Raw genomic sequence first — 25,836 nt, forward strand, 5'->3', positions numbered from 1 at the left:
AGAAACAAACCTAACAAAAAAAGGAGAAGAAAAAATATTTCAAATCTAGAGTGTATTAAAATGTTTGCAGCACTGCAGGATTAAGTATAATGTAGTAACGCACTGATTTGCAGCACTATAATCATCCCAGTGACCTAGGATTGAATCGTCTTACCTCTCCTTTTTCTCCGTATTTGTTTTAAAAGTCTTGGTTGGGGGGTATTGTACTGTCATATCTGAGTAGTCCTTAGCAATCGAACGGATAATACTTTCACTTTCAGATGGATCATGAATATGAATGTCTCTGTCACAGATGTTGAGCTTTCCATCACGAACCTCTATTGCACTGAATGAGACCGGAACTAACTGAAGACCAGCAGCCGCAGCTGCTTCACCAACAGACTTCCCCATTTTCTCGGTGCAACTATTCACCTATAAATATAAGCGCACTTAGTCAAATATAAGATATGCTTTCTCCTGCCATGTGGATTCGTTATCGATTAAAGACTTTACTTGCACTCCATCAAGATAGTTTTCCACCTTACATATTAAGATTTATATTCTACGGCGATGTACCTTTTAAAGGAAAATTACATCGATAATGAAAATAATAAATGGAATGATTCGCACATGAAAGTCATAGTGAAGATGATATCCTACTAAAATGTTTTCTTGCTAATGAAACGGGGGACAAAATATTTCTCAGTATATTCATTTGTACTTATAGTTCCTAAAATATGTTTTTATTTATTTTCCTATGTTATTGCTCGGGTCCAAGCCGCTGCACATATGGAGGGTGTGTTAAACATTGCTTGTGGTTCTTTAAAATCCAATTTCTTACATTCCTATGTTGTATATATTTATGTCATATAGTTTCTATATAGATTATTGAAATTAGGTTAAATCCCATGATCATAGAATTCCCCTTGCGCGTGCAAATGCAATCTATAAGTTTAGACATGCATTGCACCTTGTATGCTTTTGCTATATTGAGAAATATGTAAGCATATTAACAAGTACCGAGATAATTAGGTACATGTCCGACGTTAAACTATTAACATTTCTTGGAACTCATTTAAATTAGAGTTGATCTGTACTAATATTGTTTTGAAGCCTTTGGAATAACTTTTCAATGTATATGAATTCTGACATCTGGTTGTAATATTAGTCGAGACGTGCGTTGCACGTGCACGTGCAAAATATTCAGGTATACTGGAAACATCCGTAGCTATACACCTATACCTTAATGGCACATTTTACTGTGGTAGTATGTTTATATGTAAAAGAATTAAAAGCTGATATACCGAGACTATCATAATTCATGCATGTTTGTGCCTTCCAAAGATACAAATGTTGGATGCAATAAGCAAAGGGTTCTAACTGTTCCAAACATGAAAGTAGGCATAATAATACTTGACAGTATATCCAGACCTTCATTTATGTGCTTAGTGTTATGTGACGTGTTCCAAATCTAGGGAGTGTACTCCTGCATCACCTTCATTAGTATACATTTCTCATTTCAAATTGCAATTGAGAGATGGACAGTCGTAATCCAGACGCATCTCCGTCAGGAACCGGAAAACGTTCCCCGGTTAAGGACCCGACGAACACACCGGCTCATTTTCAATTGCTTAGCCAAGGTTCAGGGATGTGATCCAGGTTTCCAAAATGGTTAGTTGCTTGTGCAACTCAGTTCAGATGAATCTTGTTGCTGGAAGGAGTAGGGTTTGATTAGATTGGATCAGCGTTATTTGGTATTTTGGTAGTGGCTAAGTATGGGATACGCACCTTCCATTTGTCTGATATTATCTCTTTATTCTTGCATCTTATACCCTCACCTTCAGAAAAACAAACCTTACATTTACATTTGTAGAATTAATATCATATTGGAGGGATCAGTTGGCACTAATGCCTAAAATGTGTTTTTTTGCACGCTTAATTGTGGTGTTCTTATACCAATTATACAAAGCGATATAGACATGCATAAGTATTAAGGTTGATGCACAAGTCATTTTATAGTAGGATGATGAGGAGAATCAACTCATCTCTGACTACTTATCTGCTATTTTCTTTCTTAACCGTCGCACTAAATAGTTATGTTTATTGAGTTTATGTAAACAATCATACCTAAGACCTTTTAAAGCAAAGTAATCTGTAGAACATGCACTGAAAGTGAGGCTTATCATTTAGGTTAATTGTTGTGAAATGTGAAAGAAAAGCAATCAATACAACCTTTGTTTGCCTGTTCCCTATGTCTTTTCTAGGCCTGCCACCAGCGTTCCTGTAAAACCTCCCAACTCCAGCCTTACGTTGTATGGTGGTGCGGCTTTTGAGAGAGTAATGCACGAATTCCGTTGTGCGACATATTCCATGGAGTGCCCACATGTGTCAAGAGAGAAGGTACAATTTAGATTGGAAGTTTGTAGGTACATCATTTTGAGTAAGTTCGCGGAAATTGGGATGTTGGTGTCATCAGGTTGCGAACATATTACTTGCCCATGCTGGAAGAGGTGGAAGCAGTGGGATGACTGAGGCAGCTGCTGAGATAGCACGCGCGGCTGCACGATCATGGCTTGCTCCTCTTACTGAAACTATATGTGATCGGCTTGCATTTGTCCTGCAAAGCTTATTTGACCTTGTAATGGAGCGCAGCCGCACTGATGATTCAAGATGTAAGACTTGACATTTTTATTTTGCTGGGGTTCATCTTGCTTCTAGCCTTATTTAGTAGTCCAATTATTATTGTGTAGTACTTTTTCTATCGCAGGCTATGATGACTTGGCTGCCGCGCGTGCTTGAATCAATTCCCTTTGAATCAATTCTTCTGTTGTTTGTTTATATTCAGAATCAATTGTACAGTATTATTGTTGATACAATTTATTCCAGCAACTTTTTGTTAGTAGATGGGATAATAGTTTTATAGACTTCATGTGATTTCTTCCATGGTTTGTCCTGAATAATTTGCCAACACGATGCAGGTTTATGTGATGAGCACCTGCTGGCAAAATCAAGTGCCACACAAAGTGCCGAACTATTTTCAAATAATTGAGATTTTGGCACCCAGGCTAATCATCAGTATGTGTTCGAGGATAAAGAAAGGTATGAGCCTAAGCCATTGGCCAACCACTCATCGCAAGCTCCCGTAGTGTTTTTCGTAACCTAAAAAGAGTTTACGAATTCACCAAAGGTTCCTGAATTTAGAAAATGTCCAAGAATTTGACGAAATGGTAGTGTTTTTTAGGAAAAACATTAATAAAAAGAGAATAAAAGGGAAAACAATAAATAAATACAGAAGGTAAAACTGGAAATTAATCATAAAAGTTTTATTTTGAAGAAATGTAAATTAACTGAACAAAAAATAGAAAAAAAAACTCCCGCTTATGGCATGGGCGATTGCAATGATATGATATGGTGCTGAGCATGTAGGACATGGCCGCCCCTATTTCTCACTTTAAGCTAGACTAGACAAATGGGACGGCGCAGCAGGAGGTCAGAGCCAGTTTATTTTCTGTTCTCATTTTTTGTTTTATTTTTATACTTTTATTTATACACTAAAATATTCTACATATATACTTCCCAATTACAAAAAACACTCTTTAAACATATATATGAAAAACTAAAATGTTGAAGAAATATATGAAAAATGTTGAAAGAGTATTTCAACAAATTTAAAAATATTACAATGGTGAAATAGTATTTGTGAAATGTTCAATAAGTATACAAAAATGTTGAACCACTATTTGGAAAAAATTTAGTGAAGTATTTCAAATATATTAAATAAGTATTAAAATACTGAACTACTATTTAAAAAATTTGATCACTTACTAATTTTTATGACACATACAAAATGTAGAGTGAAAACAAAAAATCATAAAAAAAACAAAAACATGGAGAAAAAAGATAAAACCAAACAAAAAATGAAGAAGAAAAAGGCAAACCAAACGAAAATGAAGAAGAAGAAACAAACCTAACAAAAAAAGGAGAAGAAAAAATATTTCAAATCTAGAGTCTATGAAAATGTTTGCTGCATTGGAGGATTAAGTATAATGTAGTAACGCACTGATTTGCAGCACTATAATCATCCTAGTGACCTAGGATTGAATTGTCTTACCTCTCCTTTTTCTCCGTATTTGTTTTAAAAGTCTTGGTTGGGGGGTATTGTACTGTCATATCTGGATAGTCCTTAGCAATCGAACGGATAATACTTTCACTTTCAGATGGATCATGAATATGAATGTCTCTGTCACAGATGTTGAGCTTTCCATCAGGAACCTCTATTGCACTGAATGAGACCGGAACTAACTGAAGACCAGCAGCCGGAGCTGCTTCAGCAACAGACTTCCCCATTTTCCCGGTGCAACTATTCACCTATAAATATAAGCGCACTTAGTCAAATATAAGATATGCTTTCTCCTGCCATGTGGATTGGTTATCGATTAAAGACTTTACTTGCACTCCATCAAGATAGTGTTGCACCTTACATATTAAGATTTATATTCTATGGCGATGTACCTTTTAAAGGAAAATTACATCGATAATGAAAATAATAAATGGAATGATTCGCACATGAAAGTCATAGTGAAGATGATATCCTACTAAAATGTTTTCTTGCTAATGAAACGGGGGACAAAATATTTCTCACTATATTCATTTGTACTTATAGTTCCTGAAATATGTTTTTATTTATTTTCCTATGTTATTGCTCGGGTCCAAGCCGCTGCACATATGGAGGGTGTGTTAAACATTGCTTGCGGTTCTTTAAAGTCCAATTTCTTACATTCCTATGTTGTATATATTTATGTCCTATAGTTTCTATATAGATTATTGAAATTAGGTTAAATCCCATGATCATAGAATTCCCCTTGCGCGTGCAAATGCAATCTATAAGTTTAGACATGCATTGCACCTTGTATGCTTTTGCTATATTGAGAAATATGTGAGCATATTAACAAGTACTGAGATAATTAGGTTGTGTCTTTACATTTCCGACGTTAAACTATTAACATTTCTTGGAACTCATTTAAATTAGAGTTGATCTGTACTAATATTGTTTTGAAGCCTTTGGAATAACTTTTCAATGTATATGAATTCTGACATCTGGTTGTAATATTAGTCGAGACGTGCGTTGCACGTGCACGTGCAAAATATTCAGGTATACTGGAAACATCCGTAGCTATACACCTATACCTTAGTGGCACATTTTACTGTGGTAGTATGTTTATATGTAAAAGAATTAAAAGCTGATATACCGAGACTATCATAATTCATGCATGTTTGTGCCTTCCAAAGATACAAATATTGGATGCAATAAGCAAAGGGTTCTAACTGTTCCAAACATGAAAGTAGGCATAATAATACTTGACAGTATATCCAGACCTTCATTTATGTGCTTAGTGTTATGTGACGTGTTCCAAATCTAGGGAGTGTACTCCTGCATCACCTTCATTATTATACATTTCTCATTTCAAGTTGGTATTGACAGATGGACAGTCGTAATCCAGACGCATCTCCGTCAGGAACCGGAAAACGTTCCCCGGTTAAGGACCCGACGAACACACCAGCTCATTTTCAATTGCTTAGGCAAGGTTCAGGGATGTGATCCAGGTTTCCAGAATGGTTAGTTGCTTGTGCAATTCAGTTCATATGAATCTTGTTGCTGGAAGGAGTAGAGTTTGATTAGATTGGATCAGCGTTATTTGGTATTTTGGTAGTGGCTAAGTATGGGATACGCACCTTCCATTTGTCTGATATTATCTCTTTATTCTTGCATCTTATACCCTCACCTTCAGAAAAACAAACCTTACATTTACATTTGTAGAATTAACATCATATTGGAGGGATCAGTTGGCACTAATGCCTAAAATGTGTTTTTTTGCACGCTTAATTGTGGTGTTCTTATACCAATTATACAAAGCGAGATAGACATGCATAAGTATTAAGGTTGATGCACAAGTCATTTTATAGTAGGATGATGAGGAGAATCAACTCAGCTCTCACTACTTATCTGCTATTTTATTTCTTAACCGTCGCAGTAAATAGTTATGTTTATTGAGTTTATGTAAACAATCATACCTAAGACCTTTTAAAGCAAAGTAATCTGTAGAACATGCACTGAAAATGAGGCTTATCATTTAGGTTAGTTGTTGTGAAATGTGAAAGAAAAGCAATCAATACAACCTTTGTTTGCCTGATCCCTATGTCTTTTCTATATATAGTGGTCCATCTGGGTTAATCGTTGTGATGGTAACTTTCAACGATGGTTTAGTCCGGTCGATCTTATCAATGTATGAGGGCGAAAAATTCCGCTTCGAGTGTAAACAAGAAATTGTACATAGTTGATGCCCAGCCAAGAGCAAATGGGGCAATGGGTGGTGGCTAAGAGTCATCTTCTAATTATGCAAAATCTGAGGTAAGAATATCTGCGCAGATCAGCTTGTATGTGTATCTATTGAATTGCATTATACTTTGTTTTATTTCTTCAATTCATTGGATTTGACACTAGGTTCTTTTCTTAAGAATACAAAACATCCACACAATGAGAGATAGTGTTTCTCGCCTTAGGGATTATGTGGATGCCCATGGGTAAATACCATCAAATGGTTCCTTTTTAGCTCTATCCCTTGTCGGAGACTGGCAAGCATTTGATTTTTTTCACACTGTAATGTATGCATGTTCACCGAGAAGCAAACAAAATAATAATACCAATATTTTCTCTTTCAGATAAATAGGGGATCAACCTGGGGTGGAGGTAGTCTTAATAGCATGATAATTTTCTTCGATGTTAGGGGGTGGCTAAATCATATCCAAAACACCTGATTGGTGCTTCATGGATTGTTGTACAAATTGCCCAGGAATACATTATTACTAAAACAAGTAAGAATGGCCTCATGTTGCCTTTGAATCTGATTGGCATATATTAGTGGAGATATGGAACTCAAGAAATTGAGTCCAGCCAAGCCTTTTGTTCTTTTGTTGTGTCTTTTCTTCTTAGAGAGGTTAGTTTTGTATGCACACCTGTGTAAAAAGCTGCCCCTAAAGGTTAGTGACTGGAGGCTACGTCGTAAATTGTAATGCAAGTGATCGGAGACCCCTTTGATTGTAAAAAGAGGCTCCTTAAAAATTGTTTGGTGTTACGATTTTACTTCAAAATATTGGTTCAATGTCATATGTGAGATATTTGTTTCTCATTTTAGTAGTCGTTCAAGTGTGATTTATGTTTATTTGTAGCACATAATTGTGTGACAGAAATTTCATAATACCTTATCAAGGTCATTTGCAGGTTCATACAAGCATTTGTTTAGCAACCTCTTTTATAGTATCTGTTGATTTAGCTATTTCTTTATATATTTTTCTCAGATTTTAGTTATCCATTGCTTACACAATATTTAGACAAATTGTTAGCTTCTGTCTCCACATACCAAACACAATGCAAGGTTGCTTTTCAATCATAACTGGATTTCTTTTTATCTTATAGCCTATCAGAACACATAATAAATTAAACAATATAGCTTGACTACAATGATGTCTCATTTTTGGAAAAACAACTTACAGTGAGATAACAACATTGTGTATTAATCAAATTCATATATTTTTGGTGAACATCTAACGTGCGTTGCACGTGCAAATTTACTAGTTTTATAAAAGGGAAATAAAAGTAACCCCCCCACCCCCCCACACACAAAAAAAAACCCTTTAAAAGCAGACCTATCACATGTTGTGCAAACAATGCAAAAACGAGGGCATCACAACGTGGGTTGCAACCCATGATGAACGATGCGGGTGGGATTCCTTGTTGGTCGCTAGAAGTGGCCTATAGTTTTTATGCAACCCTCCTCTCTTATTATTCCCGTGTTTCATCCATAGAGCACTTATTCTATGTACTTAGTTCCTTCATTTACAAATATAAGATATTTTCGATATTCAATATAGACCGCGAGCCTGTTCGGAACTGCTCTGCTCCTTAAATTCAGCTTCGCTTTAAAAAATACAAGCCAAACGGGGTAGCTTTATGATTTTATCGTTCCACAAAAAAAAACTAGAGTACAACTCCCTGTTTTTTTGTGAAGCTCTTCGGGGTGCTTCAAAAACTCTAGAAGCTGGAGTCGGAGAAAATTACACATCACTATCATCAGTAAATGGATATATTTTCATTTTTTTCTCATGTCATCCAATCAAATATATCATTTTCATTGAAAAATATATTCTTAAAACAGGAGCTAGCTGGAAGCTAAACATGATATAATGCTCTTTGGTGGATCTACAACTCTTGTGTGGAACTGTTTGAAAGTGAATTTGATTAAGTGAAGCTGACTTTGATGGAGTGGAGCAGTCCCAAACAGGTTCGCATGGACTAAAATGAGCAAACAAACACATTAAAACATCTATATACATCCATTAAGAAAAAAAGTTAGAACATCTTATATTTGTGAACATAGGGATTATATTCGTAGAATTGCCCCTGTGTCCGGCAGCCTATTTAGCTCCACGTGTCCCGTTCGCTTGAATAATAACCATCTCGCACAGTAGGGCCTAGAGTTGAAAAAACTTTTGTTGTTGGCTCAATGATAAGTGGGGTTAGCTCCTCGTTTAGAAGAAACCCAACTAGCGGTTCTAACAGATTTTTTTTAAATGGCCATGAATTTAATTTTTCTTATGTATTTTCAAAATGGTACATGTACTAACAAATATTCATAAATATAAATTTTGCTCATAAATCTTGATCTGACCTAACATATACTCCTTCCTTTATGTAATGTTTGGATGCACACTTTATTTATTTATTTGTTTGTTTTAATCAAGACAAGGACAAGGAGAATACGCGCAAGGGGACAACTTTTGAATCTACCTCTAATTTTATTTTGATATAATGATCTTTATTGACTTGAAACGTTGCACAAATGATATAGAACCGAGACAACTTTACATCCGAAACTAACATAACATAGCGTACACAGCCCAATTCGTAAAGTGTATCCAATATCAGTTACATGTATTCTAGACCTAAAGCAACATCTTTTTTAGAGAGTGCTACAGATGCTATATACCCATTCTGATTTTATTTTCTTTTTTAATCTAGAAACGCTTACTTCAATGCTAACCACAGATAGAGCATGTTCCAACAATTTTTATGTAGTAATATATCTGCATAATCAACCTACTATTACATACACCTGCTATAATAGTTCAAGTGAAACATTAACCTGTGATAATATATTTTTTACATTACCAGATAATTGAGCATGCCTTGCAATGTGTGTACAAAGATTTTGTACACAATCACCATGATCAACCTACCGGTTGTATAAAAATATTAGTGTATTTTCTAAAAAAGCACATTTAAAAGGTTTTGTGTTCCGAATATGTTCATGCTTTATAAATAATTAAGTTAACATTTGTTCTCACATTTTGTAAATGTATGTATATATTGAAAGTTATTCATGATGTTTTCAAAAAAGTGTTAATGCTTTCTCTTAAATGTTTGCGTATGTTAATGAATAAAAAATGTCCATGTTTTCTAAATGTTTACATAATTTTTCAAAATGATAATATCTTCTAAAAAATGTTTCTCAAATTTTCAAGAGTGTTCTAGCATTCTTTAAAGTTCAGGTAGAACATTCAGAAATTCTGGAGAAAAAAATATCATGTATTTTTAAAGATGTAGTTTCAAAAAATCATATTTCAAAAAATGTTCACGCAATTCCAGAAAGCATTACATTCCGTTTGGATGTAAACATTCAAGGCCTGGGAATTGTAATGACTTCAATGCCAAATATCACAAGACAATGGTATTGAGCTTCAATACCATATCTAGTGTTTGGGTGTTCATATATTGGATACTTGGAATTTATGGGTGGCAACAATGCCAAATCTTGCTTGGATGCACTGAGTGTGGAATAGCACATTTAGATATGCCGTATGAACAATATAGTTCCTTGGCAATTTTTAAAATGAAATCTGCAGATCATGTGCATACATTGGAAAGAACATGTAGCAGAAACCATAAAAATGGATTCAAATAATTTAGAAAATAGTCAAAATAACAGTAATTGTCCAAAACACATGGGAAAACAGATTACACACCATAGCAGATTACAGCAAGTTAAAAAGTCATGTGCATTCAGATTACACGCCATAGCAGATTACAGCATGTTAAAAAGTCATGTGCATTCAGATTACACGCCATAGCAGATCATGTGCACACCTACGTATTTGGTTGTGAAATTATAAACTTGGGAAGACACTAGACCTGCAGATGGAGAAAGTGTCCATTATTTTAGGGACGCCATAGAGCACATCCAGCAGCTGCAGGACATGAGATGAGCACGAGATACTCGCCAAGATGCCCATCCTCGAGTCGGCACTCAGCACCAGGGGAGGCACATGGACATGGCCACCTGTTTACCGCAATGCTATTACAGTTCGGCACCACGCTGGTGTCGTTCCAAACAGCTACGCCGACTAAGAGCAACTCTAACAGACCCGTGTAAATGTCCATAATTTTTTTTTTTTTTATGTTTTATAGTTTTGATCGAAAAAAGTGTATAGAACCAAAAGCGTAAAAATGGTCTAACCCGTGATTTTTTAAGGGGCATGGAAAATCCACATCCCGAAATCCTTATATTTGAAGGTTGGAAGACCGAACCGAGGGGCTGTCGCGGAGTTTGCCGGAATTCGCTCTAAACTTGCCGGAATTCATCAGCGCACACCGGAAAAGGACGTTGGACGCCGAAATCGATCGTCGCCGGTTCGAATTGGACGAGCTCGACCTTGTCGTAGCTTTCCTTGACCTCAACATGGCTGTCGAAATCCCCCCGGCACGGCTGACAACGGAGCAGGGCGCAGCCGGCGGGCGACGGGGCACGATCGACGGGGTTGGGCGCGGCTGAGTGGGGAAGGGGCGGCGACGGCCAGGCTGGAGGAGGGAGCTCTTTATCTCAGTTTTACAGTTTGTTTTATAGTATATGTTCGGTTTTACGTAAAATGGACCCTTCAAATGCCTTTTTTCGATCCTTATCCTAATTTTACAATTTTTTATTTTAAGGGGTCTGCTAGAGATGCTCTAAATGCCTCTAGCGGCCAGGCTACACTATGGCAATGCATACAAAATGGATGGGATGGGGGCTTGGGAGGGATGGCCAGGGAGGGATGAAGACGACTCGAGGTAGGACGGAGAGGCAAAAGATGGGAGGAAGGGCGAGCGGACGGTACTATTGCTTCACGCGGACACGAATGACCATGGGCCATCGGGATGGGGCAAAGGGGATGCCACAGGGATGAACGATCGAGAAGGAGAAGGAGGATGCCCATCCGCGAGGGAGAAGGCGGGGGAGGAGGAGGATGACGGCGGGCCACGAAGACTCAGATGCCCCGCCGCAAGCTCTTTTTTTGAGGAAAACAACAACTTTATTCATTAGAGATAATCAAAACATCATTTAAGAGTAATGATAAAACTTCGACTGGTGGTTCCTCAAACCAATCAGAAGCCCGAGAAAATCTAGCTAATCTAGCGAGTTCATGAGCTACTTTATTTGCTTCTCTATTACAGTGTTCAAATGTACTAGCTACAAAATCACAAGCATAATGGAAACCGTCATAAAAAATTGCCGCTACCGCTCCCGTAGATCGTCCTCCATCCTTCATTGTCTCGATAACCTCCATATTGTCCGAGTTGATAATGAGGCGATTACAACCCACTTTTTGCGCCAGAGTTAGGCCAGATCTGAGCGCCATTGCTTCAACCATCAATACATCCGCACAGTGGTCAATCTTGCTATTTTTCCTGCAATGAAACTACCTTTACCATCTCGAAGGACCGCCCCCATCGTACCCCGTAACAGATCATGATCAAAAGAAGCATCGACGTTAAGTTTTAGAAAACCCCTAGGGGGATGAGACCATCCCTCCTTTCTCATTGAGGCCTTTGGGGATGATGCGTTGACAAAATTTATTGTTAGAGCCAATATACCCATAGAGATCATATGAGCATTCTGAGTTTTCTCCTTATGCACCAGTTTTCGCCTTTCCCATCATAAATACCATGAGGAAATGGCAATCATCCATCCTTATGCCCCGCCGCAAGCTCTATTCTACTCCCATGCTAGGTCATTATGTTTCGTGTTTTTGTGAGAGGTCAAAGGGGTAAGCGAGGGAAAGGGGCGATTTCACCCAAAAATCGAGCGGGGAGGCAACGCGAGTGCTCGCGGGCTTTGCACAATATTGTGATTCGATTTCACAAACGAATACCGAGACCATCCAAACACGCAATCGGGTGTTACGAATGGCAAATACGAATTCCAGCTCCGAATATCTTCATCCAAACAAAGCGTAAGATGTTTTAGATATTTTAATATGAACCACACATATGAACAAAAATGAATGAAAAAACACATTAAAACATGTCTATATACATCCGAATCGGAAAAAAACTCAGAGCATCTTGGATTCATGAATATCCGTAGCTTGAATAATAACCGTCTTGAGCAATATGGGCTAGAGTTGAAAAAACTTTTGTTGTTCGCTCCATGATAAGCGGGGTTAGCTGCTCGATTAGAAGAAAACGAACTAGCGGTTCTAACAGATGTTTAAAATGGCCACAAATTTAAATCTTATGAATTTCTAAAATATTCCATGTATTAACAAATATTCATAACTATTGAAATTTCTCATAAATCTAGACCTGACCTAACATATACTCCTACTGTTTTGTCTTGTTTGGGTGCGCGCTTTATTTATTTGTTTTTGAATCAAGGCAAGGACAAAAAGGAAACGCGCAAGGGGACACTATTTGAATCCACCTGTAGTTTTATTTTTATTTAATGATCATGTATTGATTTGAAACATTACACAAATGAGATATAATCTAGAAAAGTTTACATCTGAATCTAACATAACATGGCACGCACATCCCAATTCATAAAGTGTATCCAATATCAATTGCATGCATTCTAGACCTAAACCAACATCTTTTTAGAGAGTGCTACTTCTGCTATATACTTATTCAGATTTTCTTTTCTTTCCCTTTTCTTTTGAAAGTACTTACTTCAATGCTATCCATAGTTAGGGCATGTTCCAACAAGTTTTTGGTATTAACATATTTGCATACTTAGCCTACTATTACATACACCTGCTATAATAGTTCAAGTAAACCTTAACATGTGATCATATATTTTATATTACTAGATAAATGAGCATTCTTTGCAATGGGGTACAAATATTTTGTACACAATTGATACTTCTCCGACATATCTATATATCTTTTAATATTTCATGCTATTATCATACCACTTCACATATTTTTTAGCAACAATTTATGTTATTTTTATTTGGATTAACATATTTGATAGAGGCGAAGGTGTCCCGATATTTCAATGAGATGACAACTATCGATTTGGTGGAGACGAATTTGACGTTCCGACTACAAACGTGCACGACGTTGCGCCTTAGCAATCGCTAAACCAACTCCAAGAGGTTATGGACCACGCCAGAGCACGATCAACCTGACCACGAAAGTCTATTCCTGCAAGCAATCGAAGAACAAGTAAGAATATGATATTGCAATCTGAATATTGTGAATATAGATAAAGTATTGATAAGGGTGGGGATCCGAAAGCGGTCTTAGTCTGGTCGTTGGACACAAACAAAGTACACGAAGTTGTAATGACTAACTTTTAACTAAACAAATTCCAAGCAAAAAGCTACTACATTGATCTACTTATATAGGAGCAATGGATGGAGGCCAAGGAGGTGAGAGGACATTCCAAGGCAGCCTAAAAGTAACCCTTGGTCGTAAAAGGCCTATGGGTCCAAGTGGAGGTGGTGCAAAACCTTTGGACTTGTTGTTTGACTCGGATTCTGGTGCAACGTCATTTTGTTTGGTCGATATCTACATGCTCCGGACGAATTTGAAGGTCATTACAATTGGGCCTGAAAGTCAGTAAAATCTACTTTGCATACCAAAAAGAATCACACAATTCGGAGTCAGGATGAAAAAGTTGAAGGCGTTTTGGTACAGGTATGTTTGTGCAGTCCGAATCTGAGTCCAGAACGTCCCTCTTGAAAACTATCTCTAGAACTTCCCTTTTGAAAATATTATGTGAAATTTCTGATATTTTTTCCCAAGAATGCTACTAACTCAAGCTTGCGAATGCAAAAAGATTCACTCAATTCCAAGATTGTATGAGGACTCAAAATTTTTGGAAACGGACCTGAAAAATATTGACAAAATGTGTTCCTGACGTTCGGAGGGCAAAAAGTCCTATTTAGAAGCCGATTTGGAGGTGACAATAATGAACAAGCTTGATCAACTATTCAGATGTCGATAGCTCAAATTTGAGTACTCGCGAAGACAAAACGGAAATCACATGAGGAAGATACACCTATTTTACTGAACAGTGCACAAAAGAGTTTTCAATTCGAATTCACATACGGGATTGACTCTAGATAGATCCGAAATTTGTATTTTTTTCTCTTCTCTTTTTTTCTCACTTTTTTTCTTTTTTTCTCTCTCTATTTTTCTCTCGCTTTTTTTCTCTCTTTTCTTTGCTCTCAATTTTTTTTCTCTTCTCTCGAACAACCAATTAAGATGCAGATTGGATCAAACACAGATGCGAATGACCCCAAGTATAGTAATGACAATGAACAATTGAAGCACGTGGTGAATATTGATGGATGATGGTGGGCGACAACGGAAAGGATGACAGCGGCGTGGTGGTGGTATATGGCAGCAGCGATGAGGATGGTGCGGCGACGACATGACAACTTGTGAACAGAACTCGAAACTCTAAAAGACTAGACGCTAAGACCAACAAGTTGACACGACGATGCAACCGATAATTCAACTATGCAAACACTAAAAAGAAAATTGCAAAGGCTCAGACTGGCTTGGACAAAGGATGACTAGATCTGGTTTTTCTGGGGTAATAGGTCAGGAAAATAAATGTAATCTAGGGATAACTGAAAATTCTCATCGAGCAACCTGAAAACTGATACCACTTGATGGAGGCGAGGGTGTCCCGATATTTCGATGAGATAACAACTATCGATTTGGTGGAGACGACTTTGACGATCCGACTATAAACGTGCACGACATTGCGTCTTAGCAATCGCTAAACCAACTCCAAAAGGTTATTGACCACGCCGGAGCACGATCAACTTGACCACGAAGGTCTATTACTGCAAGCAATCGAAGAACAAGCAAGAATATGATATTGCAATCTTAATATTGTGAATATAGATGAAGTATTGATAAGGGTGGGGATCCGAAAGCGATCTTAGTCTGGTCGTTGGACACAAACGAAATACAGGAAGTTGTAATGGCTAAGTTTTAACTAAACAAATCCCAAGCAAAAAGCTACTAGGTTGATCTACTTATGTAGAAGCAAGGGATGGCGGCCAAGGAGGTGGGAGGACATCCCAAGGCAGCCTAAAACTAACCGTAGGTCATACAAGGTCTATGGGCCCAAGTGGAGGTGGTGCAACACCTTTGGACTTGTTGTTTGACTCAAATTCTGGTGCAACATCATTTTGTTTGGTCGATATCTCCACGCTCTGGACGAATTTGAAGGTGATTCCAATTGGGACTGAAAGCCAGTAAAATCTACTTTGCAGCCCAAAAAGAATCGTACAATTCGAAGTCAGGATGAAAAAGTTGAAGGCGTTTTGGTACATGTATATCTGTTTAGTCCGAATCTGAGTCCAGAACGTGAAAGACTTGAACTATATCTTCTCTTGGGCTAAAAGTGACGTGATAGAACTTCTTGAACAACAACTAATTATATCCTTTGACATGAGAGGGCCTCTTAAATAACATCCAACCATTTTATCTTCCCTTGTCATCACACATGATTCATACAAGTGTTCGGTCATTCCGCATTTAGGCATAAATTAAAAATAGATGAAGTATTTTTGTTCTGGATAACATAAATAAATTATTGCATGAATTTTATTAGAAATCACCTTAAATAAATACGCATATGCAATGATTGTGATAATATCAAGTCCTCATCAATATTAACCAAGTGCAAAAGGCCAGTTCCGGTTTTCTATCGTTTTGGGATTTTTAGGTGGAAAATTCATGGAGTAAGTATGTCCTGGATTTTTTATTATAATTACCAAAAAAATTGGCTTGAAATGAATGCAAGACGAGTCCTATGGGCTCCGCAGGGGCGGGGGTGCGAATACCCTCTGGTCATGTCCTAAGGGCTTGTGGCCAAACTATAAGTCGGTTGGAGCTCTCATTCGGCCACAAGGAACCTAATTTTCAGAGAAAAAATCCTTTAAAATTTCAGCTCGATCAGAGTTACGAAACTTTGACTATAAAAAAGGGTGTTTCACTAGTCGAGAAATGGCTAACCACAACTTTTGTTGGTGGTGCACCATTTTCACACAACGTCACTATTTTTATTAAATAGTGCTGACATCGGATAAATTGATACGCGAGCTGTAAACGGTTAGTGATGGCGTGACTATTTTTGGACACGTCACAAATCTGTTGGCCCACCTGTACTCACCATTTAGAATAGTGGTAGCGTTCAATTTCTTTGCACGCCATAGCTAATTAATTAGTGTTGGCGTGTCAAGTTATTTTACGCTAGAAATAATACTTCTTCTTAAACTAATATCAAAAGTATTTTAAAATTATACTAGTCAAAATAATAAACATTTTAAATTATATTTTGACATCATTATTGCTAGCAGCTATAATTTTAAGTATTTAATTATGTCAAGTCTTTTTTTAATCTTAATTTTTTTTATTTGGCCTGTTATTAACTATGATGTTGTATTTTAGGCCCACGCCAGCAACAACTCACTTGAATCAACTCTCACGCCTTAGTAAAAGCTCTAGGTCGTCGCCCTTTCATTTCAACTCCCCCTTGATCAGCTGCCACTCATCGCCTCATGTTGTCGCCCGTCGCCTTCTCTCGCCGCCCCGTTGCCGCCCAGCAAGGTTCAATCCTCTCTCCTCACTCGCATTACATCTGCTTCCTCTTCACTCGCACCTCCTCCATCCATACACAATTCATATGTGAGATTCATCTATAATTTGATTTAGGATTGCTTTATGTAGAAATTTTACTATATATATAATGGATTGCTTTGTGTGATGTAGAATCAAATTTTGATTCCATGGATTGCTTTGTGTAGAATTTTAGTGATAATCCGATGTCAAATTCGATTAGAATAACGCATTTTGAGTAGAATTTTTTTGAGTGTCTAGAATATTAATGATTAAAGTTTAACTTAATTTGATAGTGTAGTCTGAAATGCCAGGGTAATAAATAAAATGAACTCCTATAAATTAGATTGGTTATGTATAATTTGTTTATTGGTGTCTCCCTGTGTGGATTTTTCTTATTTGTGTACATAGTTACTAATGTAGAATTATATTTAGCACCATTTATTCAATTATACTTAGTGTCAGTTCACTAGTCTAGAATCCGATTATATACTTAGTTTTCAGTATGTTTTGTGTAGAATGACGCAACCACCATCATGTCAAGTGTGCAAGTCAAGGTGCGCAACCAGCCTTGCAACTGGTGTGTTGTTCGACATTTACTTCCAGTCATGTTTTGTTATTGCAATGGTAAAAAATTATATGAACCTTCTAATAGTTTGTTCTTTTGTTTTTGTTGCAATTTCCACTAATGCATCGTGTTTTTTTTTGGTTTTTCTTACACACACCTTCCTTGCAATGTTAGATTGGATTTCAATGAGCTCATTCTAGAGACATTGTCATCTTCGACGTTCTTGAGGAGCCTTAAACTATGGAGATCAGTAAGGGACGAAACATAACCCATATTGGAGGAGATGAATGAGATAGTTTCATCGTCCGCATGCATCTCACTAGGGCTGATTGATGAGTTTCTCCTTCAGAAGACAAACTCCAAGGATGGTTGTTATCTATCTCAACTCGAAAGAAGAAGATGATGACCCACTTGATGAAGCATTCTATGTCCAAAGAATGACACTGAGCGAGGATGAAACAAACAAGCTGTGGGAAAAACTTTCACCACGTGATGCCTACGTGAGGATGCCATTTGTGACCCTCCTGATACGGACGATGGTTAACCGCCATGTCATGATATGCTTTTTATTAGTGTGGTAATCTGATGATATGCTTAGTGTGTAAAATTTGATGATATGTTTAGTGTGCTAATATGCTTATAGTATAGTATAGAAATGTGATATGCTTAGTATATTAATGTGATAATATGCTTATAGTATAGTAACATGATATGCTTTAGTAATGTGATATATTGATTATAGTGTAGTAATGCGATGATATGCTTAGTGTAGAATGTGATGATTTGCTTAGTGTGTAAAACATGATGATATGCTTACTATAGTAATGTGATGATATGCTTAGTGTAGAATTCGATGATATGCTTAGCGTGTAGAATTTGATGATGTAGGATGAAGCAGACATTGTTGGACTATGCCTTACCACAAGGGGATCGATCACCACCTGTCTTACACAGTGGACACGGACGGTCGCACTATCTTCAGTGCGGCTGGGTGAAGCAACTTCCTTGCTCGCAAGAATCTCCGGGTTGGACATGCCATCTTAGTCACTATCACGAACACCCCACACCATGACTTGAGGATGATGATCGTCATCGACCTTCTTTAAAAATATGATGATCTTCATCGATGTGAAATGAACTCCTTAAAAACTATGTTAGTTTGCTCGTGTTTGTGAGGATTATCATTTATTAAATTTCCACCTAGCTCTAGTACTACTTGTGAGATTGCCACTTATTATTATCTCGAATGAATTGTTCTATTAGTCTAGTTCTAGTGCCTAAAGTCAAATGCTAAATTAATGTTAGGTGGTGGGATTTTCTTTTTGGCTGCACGAAACGTTCCTCGCGTGCAATGTACATTGCATGTCGCTAGGCGAGCAATTATAGTGGTGTTGTTGTCCACGTGGCACACCATCAACACGTAGAATACCGTTGACGTGGGACACAATGCCATCATTATTTTTTAATATGGCACCATATTGGTGGTGTCGGGCTACCACCCCAGCAAAGACATTTTTTCCACGTCATAGCTAGGCTTTTCTGCACCAGTGTTCGGCCAAAAAACATTATCCGAACAGAGAGGAAAACCTAGAGAAAAATAGAAGGGAGATCGAATCTCGAAGAGTCTCCCACCCTCCGGGGGCCATGGCAGCCAAGGACCAGAGGGGGGGTCATCTTCCCATCCAGGGGAGAGGCCAAGGAAGAATAAGAAGGAGGGGGCCCCTCTCCCCCTCTCTTCCGGCGGCACCGGAGCATTGCCGGGGGAACCATCGTCATAGCAACCATCTCCATCAACATCGTCGTCTTAGTCAACATCTCGATCACCTTCCCCCCTCTCTAATTAGTGGTCCACTCTCTCGCAACCGCTGTATTCCCCTACTTTAACATAGTACTTGATGTTATACATTATTATCCAGAGATTTGCATCATTGCTATTATGTCCGTGTAGTTCCCTTTTATCCTACTAGATACCTCATAATCATGATTGGTTTGAGTTGCATGTTTTATTTTGTTGCTTTTTTATGCCCATTATATGAGCACAGACGTAAATGGATTACACAATAGGGTGTTCGGTATGTGATTGATTTTATTTTGTTGCTTGAATAATTACCATCTGGAAGAGTATGGCCTAGAGTTAAAAAACCTTTTGTTTGTTCGCTCCATGACAAGCGGATTTAGCTGCTCGATTAGAAGAAGACCAACTGGCGGTTCTAACAGATTTTTAAAATGGCCACGAATTTAAATTTTCTATTTATTTTTTAAAATAAAAGATATTCATAAATAAGAAAGTTCTTATAAAGTTATAAAGAAATGTTCACGGTTTTTAAAATTATTATTTTTTTCATATTATTATTTTTTCCAATAAATGTTACTAATATTTGTTTAAAAGAGAGCGAATTATTAAAAACTACTCTTAAAAGAAAGGAAAGTAAAGCTGGAAAAAGGATAAGCCGGTAAAGAAAAGAACAGAGAAGAACGCCCGAGAAGCAAAAAACAACAACAACAGACCCGTGTCTAAATGGGCCGGCCCATAAAGTCACACCCCTGCGCGATATATGCGGAACATCAGAGATTCCTTCCGGCCTACCACGAGCACGCAAAGACCGCCGCCCCCGAACCTAGGCCCTAAACCCCAGCGCCCGCCGTCGCTCGCCGCCTCTCGCCGCCATGGCCGACGCCGCCAACAAGTCCCAGTACGGTGAACGCCTGCCGCATGGCGCCCCCGACGGATCCCGGCGTGCCTACACCCCGTACCAGCCTGAGGGCATCAGCCTCCCCTCGTGCCGCGCGATCTACGACCTACCGACCTCGCCGGAGGTCCTCTTCCCGGAGGACATGGACACCCGCAACTGGGGCAGGAACCTCTCGCTCTACCCCGGATATGGGTACCTCGTCGGCGCCGCGGCGGGGGCCGCCAAGGGGTTCAAGCGCGCGGTGGCGGAGGCGGAGCGCGGCGAGTCGTTCAAGCTCCGCACCAGCCGCGTGCTCAACCATTGCGGCTCCGTGGGACGCCGGTACGGCAGCCATGTCGCCTTGATCGGCCTACTCTTCGCCGGGACCGAGTGCGCCGTGGGCAACCTTCGCGACGCTGACGACTGGCGCAACATCATCGCCGCAGGGTTTGGGACCGGCATGCTCTACCGTGCACCTTCGGGCCCGCGATCCGCCATCGTTGGTGCCGCCGTCGGGGGCCTCATGGCTGCTGCCGTCGTCGCGGGGAACAAGGCGCTCAAGAGAAACGGTCCTACTCCGCCCTTCTAAATCGGAGCACTCGTTAGTAAGTTTTGATCTACTGGGTTGGTGGATTTAGCAGTAGTTGAATTTCAGGTGAAGATCTTTGTTATACGTATGAGTGTTATCTACCTTAACAAGCTTTGACGGTGTCGGCTAGTGCACTGGTGTGCAATCTGTCGAATTGGCCCAACATGAAAATGACTAGTAGAAGTTATTGCCTTTGTCTGAATCTTCAAAATCAAGACTGTTTTGGTGATTGATGATGCCATGTTGCTATATAGGGTATGGATTACTGCAATGTGGCATATGTGATGCAAAATTAGATGATGTTCTTTCTTTGGTTTCTTCATATGATGCATTTTGGTTGCTACTGCAAGTGATCGATTAGTGTGTAACTGCCTGGCTATATTGTTTCTGCAAGTGGCCATATGTGCAGTGTTATATGCATTGAATTTGATGCTCATGTTGCTCCTCTTTGTATGGATAACCTGTACCAATATCAACTGTTATATCCAGTTTTACTCTTGCCTAGGCGCTAGTTGTATTGTGCCATCAATGACCAAGGCAAGACATACTGAATTGCTGCAAGATTTGGATATTAGGTCAATAGCAAGATGTATTAAGAATGACTATAAGTTGTTGCCTCTTGTTTGGAGCTTCAGACTCAAGGTCAAGGTTATTATGGTGATACTATATTGCTATGTATATTATGGGTTATGCGATGTGGTATAAGGATGCATAATGTACTCCTAACATTTAGTGTCTACAAATATATTCTGCATCTTTTGGCTACTACTGAAAGAGTTCGATTAGTGTGGCTATTAGCAGCACAGGTCTGAAGGACTCTATCTGTATTACTTTTTCAAGTAATGATATATGATGTTTATTCCTTGTCACGTGGTTAAGTTGTCTAGAAATGAACTGGTAGTAGCCATGATGCGAAACCAAAGTTACTCTTGATTTTGGCACCAGTGACAAATCTCAAAATTTGGTCGGAGCAAGAATATGGAGTCGCATTATTGCTTTATAAGTTCGATCCAGGTTTTGATAATTTTGCAGATATGGCATGTTAATATGATAGTTGGATACGGTGTCTTAATACTAAATTAAAGTAATAACTTCAACTTTAGGGGGTTGTTACAAATTCTGCACATCATTGTGTTTGTGATATCCACCAGTCCTTGTCAGTTAGGTTGTTAGAAGTTCAAGTTATATAGTTCTGGGTGCTGGCATTAGGCTTGATTTTCTCAAGGCAGAAGTGACATTATTAATTATCTCATGCCCTTGCCGACTCATTTTGGTTATAATAAAATAATGGTTAGTCCTGATAAAATTTTGGCCATAACGAGTCATCTTTCATTTGGCGCAGTAGGATGTGTGGTATATGTGATGCATAACATGTATTTGCCCTTTCATTCAGAGACTCTGATAAAGTCAAACACTATATAAAGCAGAAGCTCTCTGTTCTGTATTTGCTTGTGTAAGTGGTGATATGTGATGTTACTCCTTGTTGTGTGGATAAGTTGTCTGATCGTGAACTGTTTATAGTAATTATGCCAAACAAACAAAAAAAATCTTGATTTGGCACCAGTGGCAATCTCAAAGTTCTGGTCGGAGCAGGAATATGGAGGTTGCATTATTGGTGTCATTTTGATAATTGTACAGCGATGGCCATGTTAATATGATGATAGTTAAATATTTTGTCTGAATACTTTTTTTTGCGGGTATCTGAATGCTTAAGTAGAGTAATAACTATTATCTTTTCAATGGAATGTTACAAATTCTACAAATCGTTGAGTTACTAATATCCCCTGGCCCTTGTCAGTTTGATAGATGGAAGTTGAAGTTCAATAGTTCTGGATGCAGACATTAGGCTTGATTTTCTCTTGGCAGAAGTGAGACATTGTTAATCATCTTGCACCCTCCCCAATTCATTTTGTCCTGATAGATTTTCTGGTGTAATGTGTTATCTCAATTGGGGCTGTGATTCTTGTTTGCTACTGTTTGGTTTTAGATTTTCTATGCTTTATCTTTCTGGGTGATACAGGAGAACAATCGATGTCGACTTGTAATTGCCTTCGGAACCTTTTCAAATCTCATCAGAACAAGCATTGGCATTTGAAAATCCTGTGTGAAATCTTACTTCTTTTAGTCCTGTTTAAATCCTCTGTGACTAGCATTTCAGCTGTTCTTATTTTTATTCATGCGGTGCTAATTGTATCATCAATGCTTTCCAACAACGTATTTTTCGAAATCACAGTTTGTTTGTTTCCTCGCCAAAAAGATAGTTTGGGATGTACGGTGCACAACTGGGTTTGCTTAAGAAACGGGAAAATCATAAAGACCGCTATGTTTCAAAAAAATAAAAATAAACACTGCCTATTTTCTTGTGACCAAAGGATGTACACCTGCTGTGATCCAAATTATAATGATGTAGATTTTGTAACAATAATATGAACAACATACTGACACAACAAACCTGGCCGCACAACTAATTATATCCAAAATCTAAGGTCTCTGGCACTGGAAATCCTGATTGCACCACAGACGATCTCGTTCTCCTTGAAGCGCCTCAGGTCACAGGTGACGACACAAACAATTCATCAGTATACTTGTCAAATTTCATATAGCTGCATCAAACGGAAAAAAGAAAGAAAAATGTACCCAGATAACTTATTATAACCAAAAGAGTTAGCAGGTACCAGCTGGAAGGTCGAGTACGCGATTCACTCAAGTAGTAAAGAAATTGGGATTGGTGGCTGCTGAAGACTGAGTACTGATTCTCGTACACTGCTGAGGAATTATTCAGAAAAGCGTCACTTTTGTGCTGGGCATGCCATCTACGTACTATAAGACGAGGGATTACGCTGCCATTGCACACCCGCCACAGCGCACATACCCCCTCAGGAATGGCGCCGGTGAAGGTGTTCGGGTCGGCCGCGTTCACGAACGTGGCGCGCGTGCTGGTGTGCCTGGAGGAGGTTGGTGCAGACTACGAGGTTGTGGACATCGATTTCGCGGCCAAGGAACACAAGAATCCCGAGCACCTCGCCCGAAACGTAAGCCGCACATGTTTTGGTACTCTTCGTACTACTACTGCTCTAGCATAGATTTTTTGGAAACTTTTCGTCTGACCTTGTTCGTCGATCCGTGTTTGTGCATTCTCGCAGCCATTTGGTGAAATCCCAGCTTTTCAAGATGGAGACCTTGTGCTCTTTGGTAAAGTTTACTTCTTTTCTTTCTAAAGCCTAAACCATAGAACGCTCGTTATAGATACTTCGATCTCGTTACTTTGTGCTCCCTCCGTCTCAAAATAAGTGTCTTAACTTTGTACTAGCTCTAGTATAAAGTTGTATTGAGCTTCAGTCATTTATTTTGAGACTGAGGGAGTAGTATCGAGTATACGTGCTTACATGTTGCATGCTCGTCTGTTTATTTCTCAGAGTCCCGTGCCATCGCCAAGTACATACTCCGGAAATACAGGACGGACGAAGCCGACATGCTGAGAGAAAGCGACCCGGAAGAAGCAGCAACGGTGGACGTGTGGGCGGAGGTCGAGGCGCACCAGTACAGCAAGGCGGTTGCGCCGATCGTGTACGAGTGCATCGTGTATCCCACGGCCTACGGCGTGAAGACGGACCAGAAGGTCGTGGACGAGAGCATGGAGAAGCTCAAGAAGGTGCTTGAGATCTACGAGGGCCGCTTATCGAAGCACGAGTACCTGGCTGGAAGCTTCATCAGCGTCGCGGACCTCAACCATTTCCCCTTCACGTTGCGCTTCATGGAAACCCCCTACGCGTCCTTGTTTGACTCGTTCCCTTGCGTGAAAGCGTGGTGGGAGAAGCTCATGCTGAGGCCTTCGATGAAGAAGCTCGGCGCCGACATGCAGAAAAGGGTCTGATCGCATGGGGTCGGGGCATGTTTGGCACGCCCGCACCGCGCACGTGTGTGCCCCTTGTTTCGTGATCCGAACGCTGGTGGATGATGTTGTAACCACGATCGGATAATAAAGGTTTTGTAATACTCGCTTCGTTTAAAAATAAGTGTATCAATTTTATTATCACTGTTCAAGAATTCGTTCGATTAATCAGTTAACTTGCCGGTTAATCGCTACTCGTTGGATGGCCGAATCGAATAGCACCTATTCATCGTGTTAACTTGTCAGACCGATTAATAGGTCTATCAGACCGATTAATCACTTGTTAGGCCTATTAATCTCTTGTCAGGCCGACTAATCGCTATTGTCCCGCTAATTCATGGGTAAACAAAGCCCAAAATTTTGGCCCATACACTCTCCCACCCCCTCTCGCTCCTCAATAGCTAGGGTTCAGACCTCCTCCTGCCCCCTCACACTCCTTTCATCACCTCTCGACCTAGCTAGTGTGTGTCGAGATCCTCGTTGATGCTAAGCATGCACTAAATCTTCAAGATCCAACACCTTCATCGCTTGAGTTGCATGCATGGACCTCATCCCTTCTCGTTGGCTACTCCCCATCCTCTCTCGAGGGCTGCACCCCTTCGCTTGACCCATCAACTTCTCCCTAACCCCTCCCAACGACTATTCCCCAATCCCTTCTCCATGCCGTTACCAGCGAGAATGGTACTACCATCTTCCCCTCTCTCATTGGGGAATCCAACATTCATAGATTATTAGATTGCAACTTACAAATGTGTAGATTAGTGGATCGAACTATTGCTATGGCTTGTTATTTTAGCATAGTTTTTGTTTATATCTTGGTAAGTAAGTGGACAAGTTTAAATGTTTAATTGGTACTTTTGAATTTTGAGATTTTGCATGTTTGCATGCATAAGATTATCAATTTTACCTCTTGCCTATGTTTTTTATATGCATACCGTATAATATTTTTGTATATTACATGTCTCGGACCATGAAAGTATGATATAATACATAAAAAGCTAGACATATGTTGGCAGGTTCATATTTGATCTATCGATTAATGATCAACCGGTTAATCCAGTTAATAGTCCGATTCACCGATTAATTGCTACTCCCGAGCCAACCGAGCAGTTACCAGTTACCGATTTCCTCAACAATGTTTATTATAATTTTATAATAATTTTTTATATTACTTTATGCTGA

At 39.1% G+C, this 25,836-nt stretch overlaps 1 protein-coding gene and 1 long non-coding RNA gene across 2 annotated transcripts; both read left to right on the plus strand.

Annotated features, from left to right (window-relative positions):
- Positions 1–5,458: 5,458 nt before the first annotated feature.
- LOC123430651 lies at positions 5,459–6,880 on the plus strand. The gene is made up of 2 exons (XR_006622967.1): positions 5,459–5,595; positions 6,700–6,880. It is a non-coding gene; the product is annotated as an uncharacterized LOC123430651 (long non-coding RNA).
- A 16,718-nt stretch (positions 6,881–23,598) lies between these two features.
- LOC123430652 (probable glutathione S-transferase GSTF1) lies at positions 23,599–24,792 on the plus strand. Its single transcript, XM_045114505.1, has 3 exons — positions 23,599–23,794; positions 23,906–23,954; positions 24,179–24,792. Exons 1-3 carry the CDS (start codon positions 23,645–23,647, stop codon positions 24,634–24,636), a joined length of 657 nt encoding a protein of 218 aa, XP_044970440.1. The 5' UTR covers positions 23,599–23,644; the 3' UTR covers positions 24,637–24,792.
- Positions 24,793–25,836: the final 1,044 nt, after the last annotated feature.

Source organism: Hordeum vulgare, chromosome 2H (assembly GCF_904849725.1).
Source record: "Hordeum vulgare subsp. vulgare chromosome 2H, MorexV3_pseudomolecules_assembly, whole genome shotgun sequence".
Classification (NCBI taxonomy): Eukaryota; Viridiplantae; Streptophyta; class Magnoliopsida; order Poales; family Poaceae; genus Hordeum; species Hordeum vulgare.

Coding starts and splice junctions, on each gene's coding strand:
- LOC123430652 (XM_045114505.1), top strand. CDS start 23,645: ATGGCGCCGGTGAAGGTGTTCGGGTCGGCCGCGTTCACGAACGTGGCG. Junction 23,795..23,905: donor CCGAGCACCTCGCCCGAAAC/GTAAGCCGCACA, acceptor GCATTCTCGCAG/CCATTTGGTGAAATCCCAGC. Junction 23,955..24,178: donor TGGAGACCTTGTGCTCTTTG/GTAAAGTTTACT, acceptor TTTATTTCTCAG/AGTCCCGTGCCATCGCCAAG.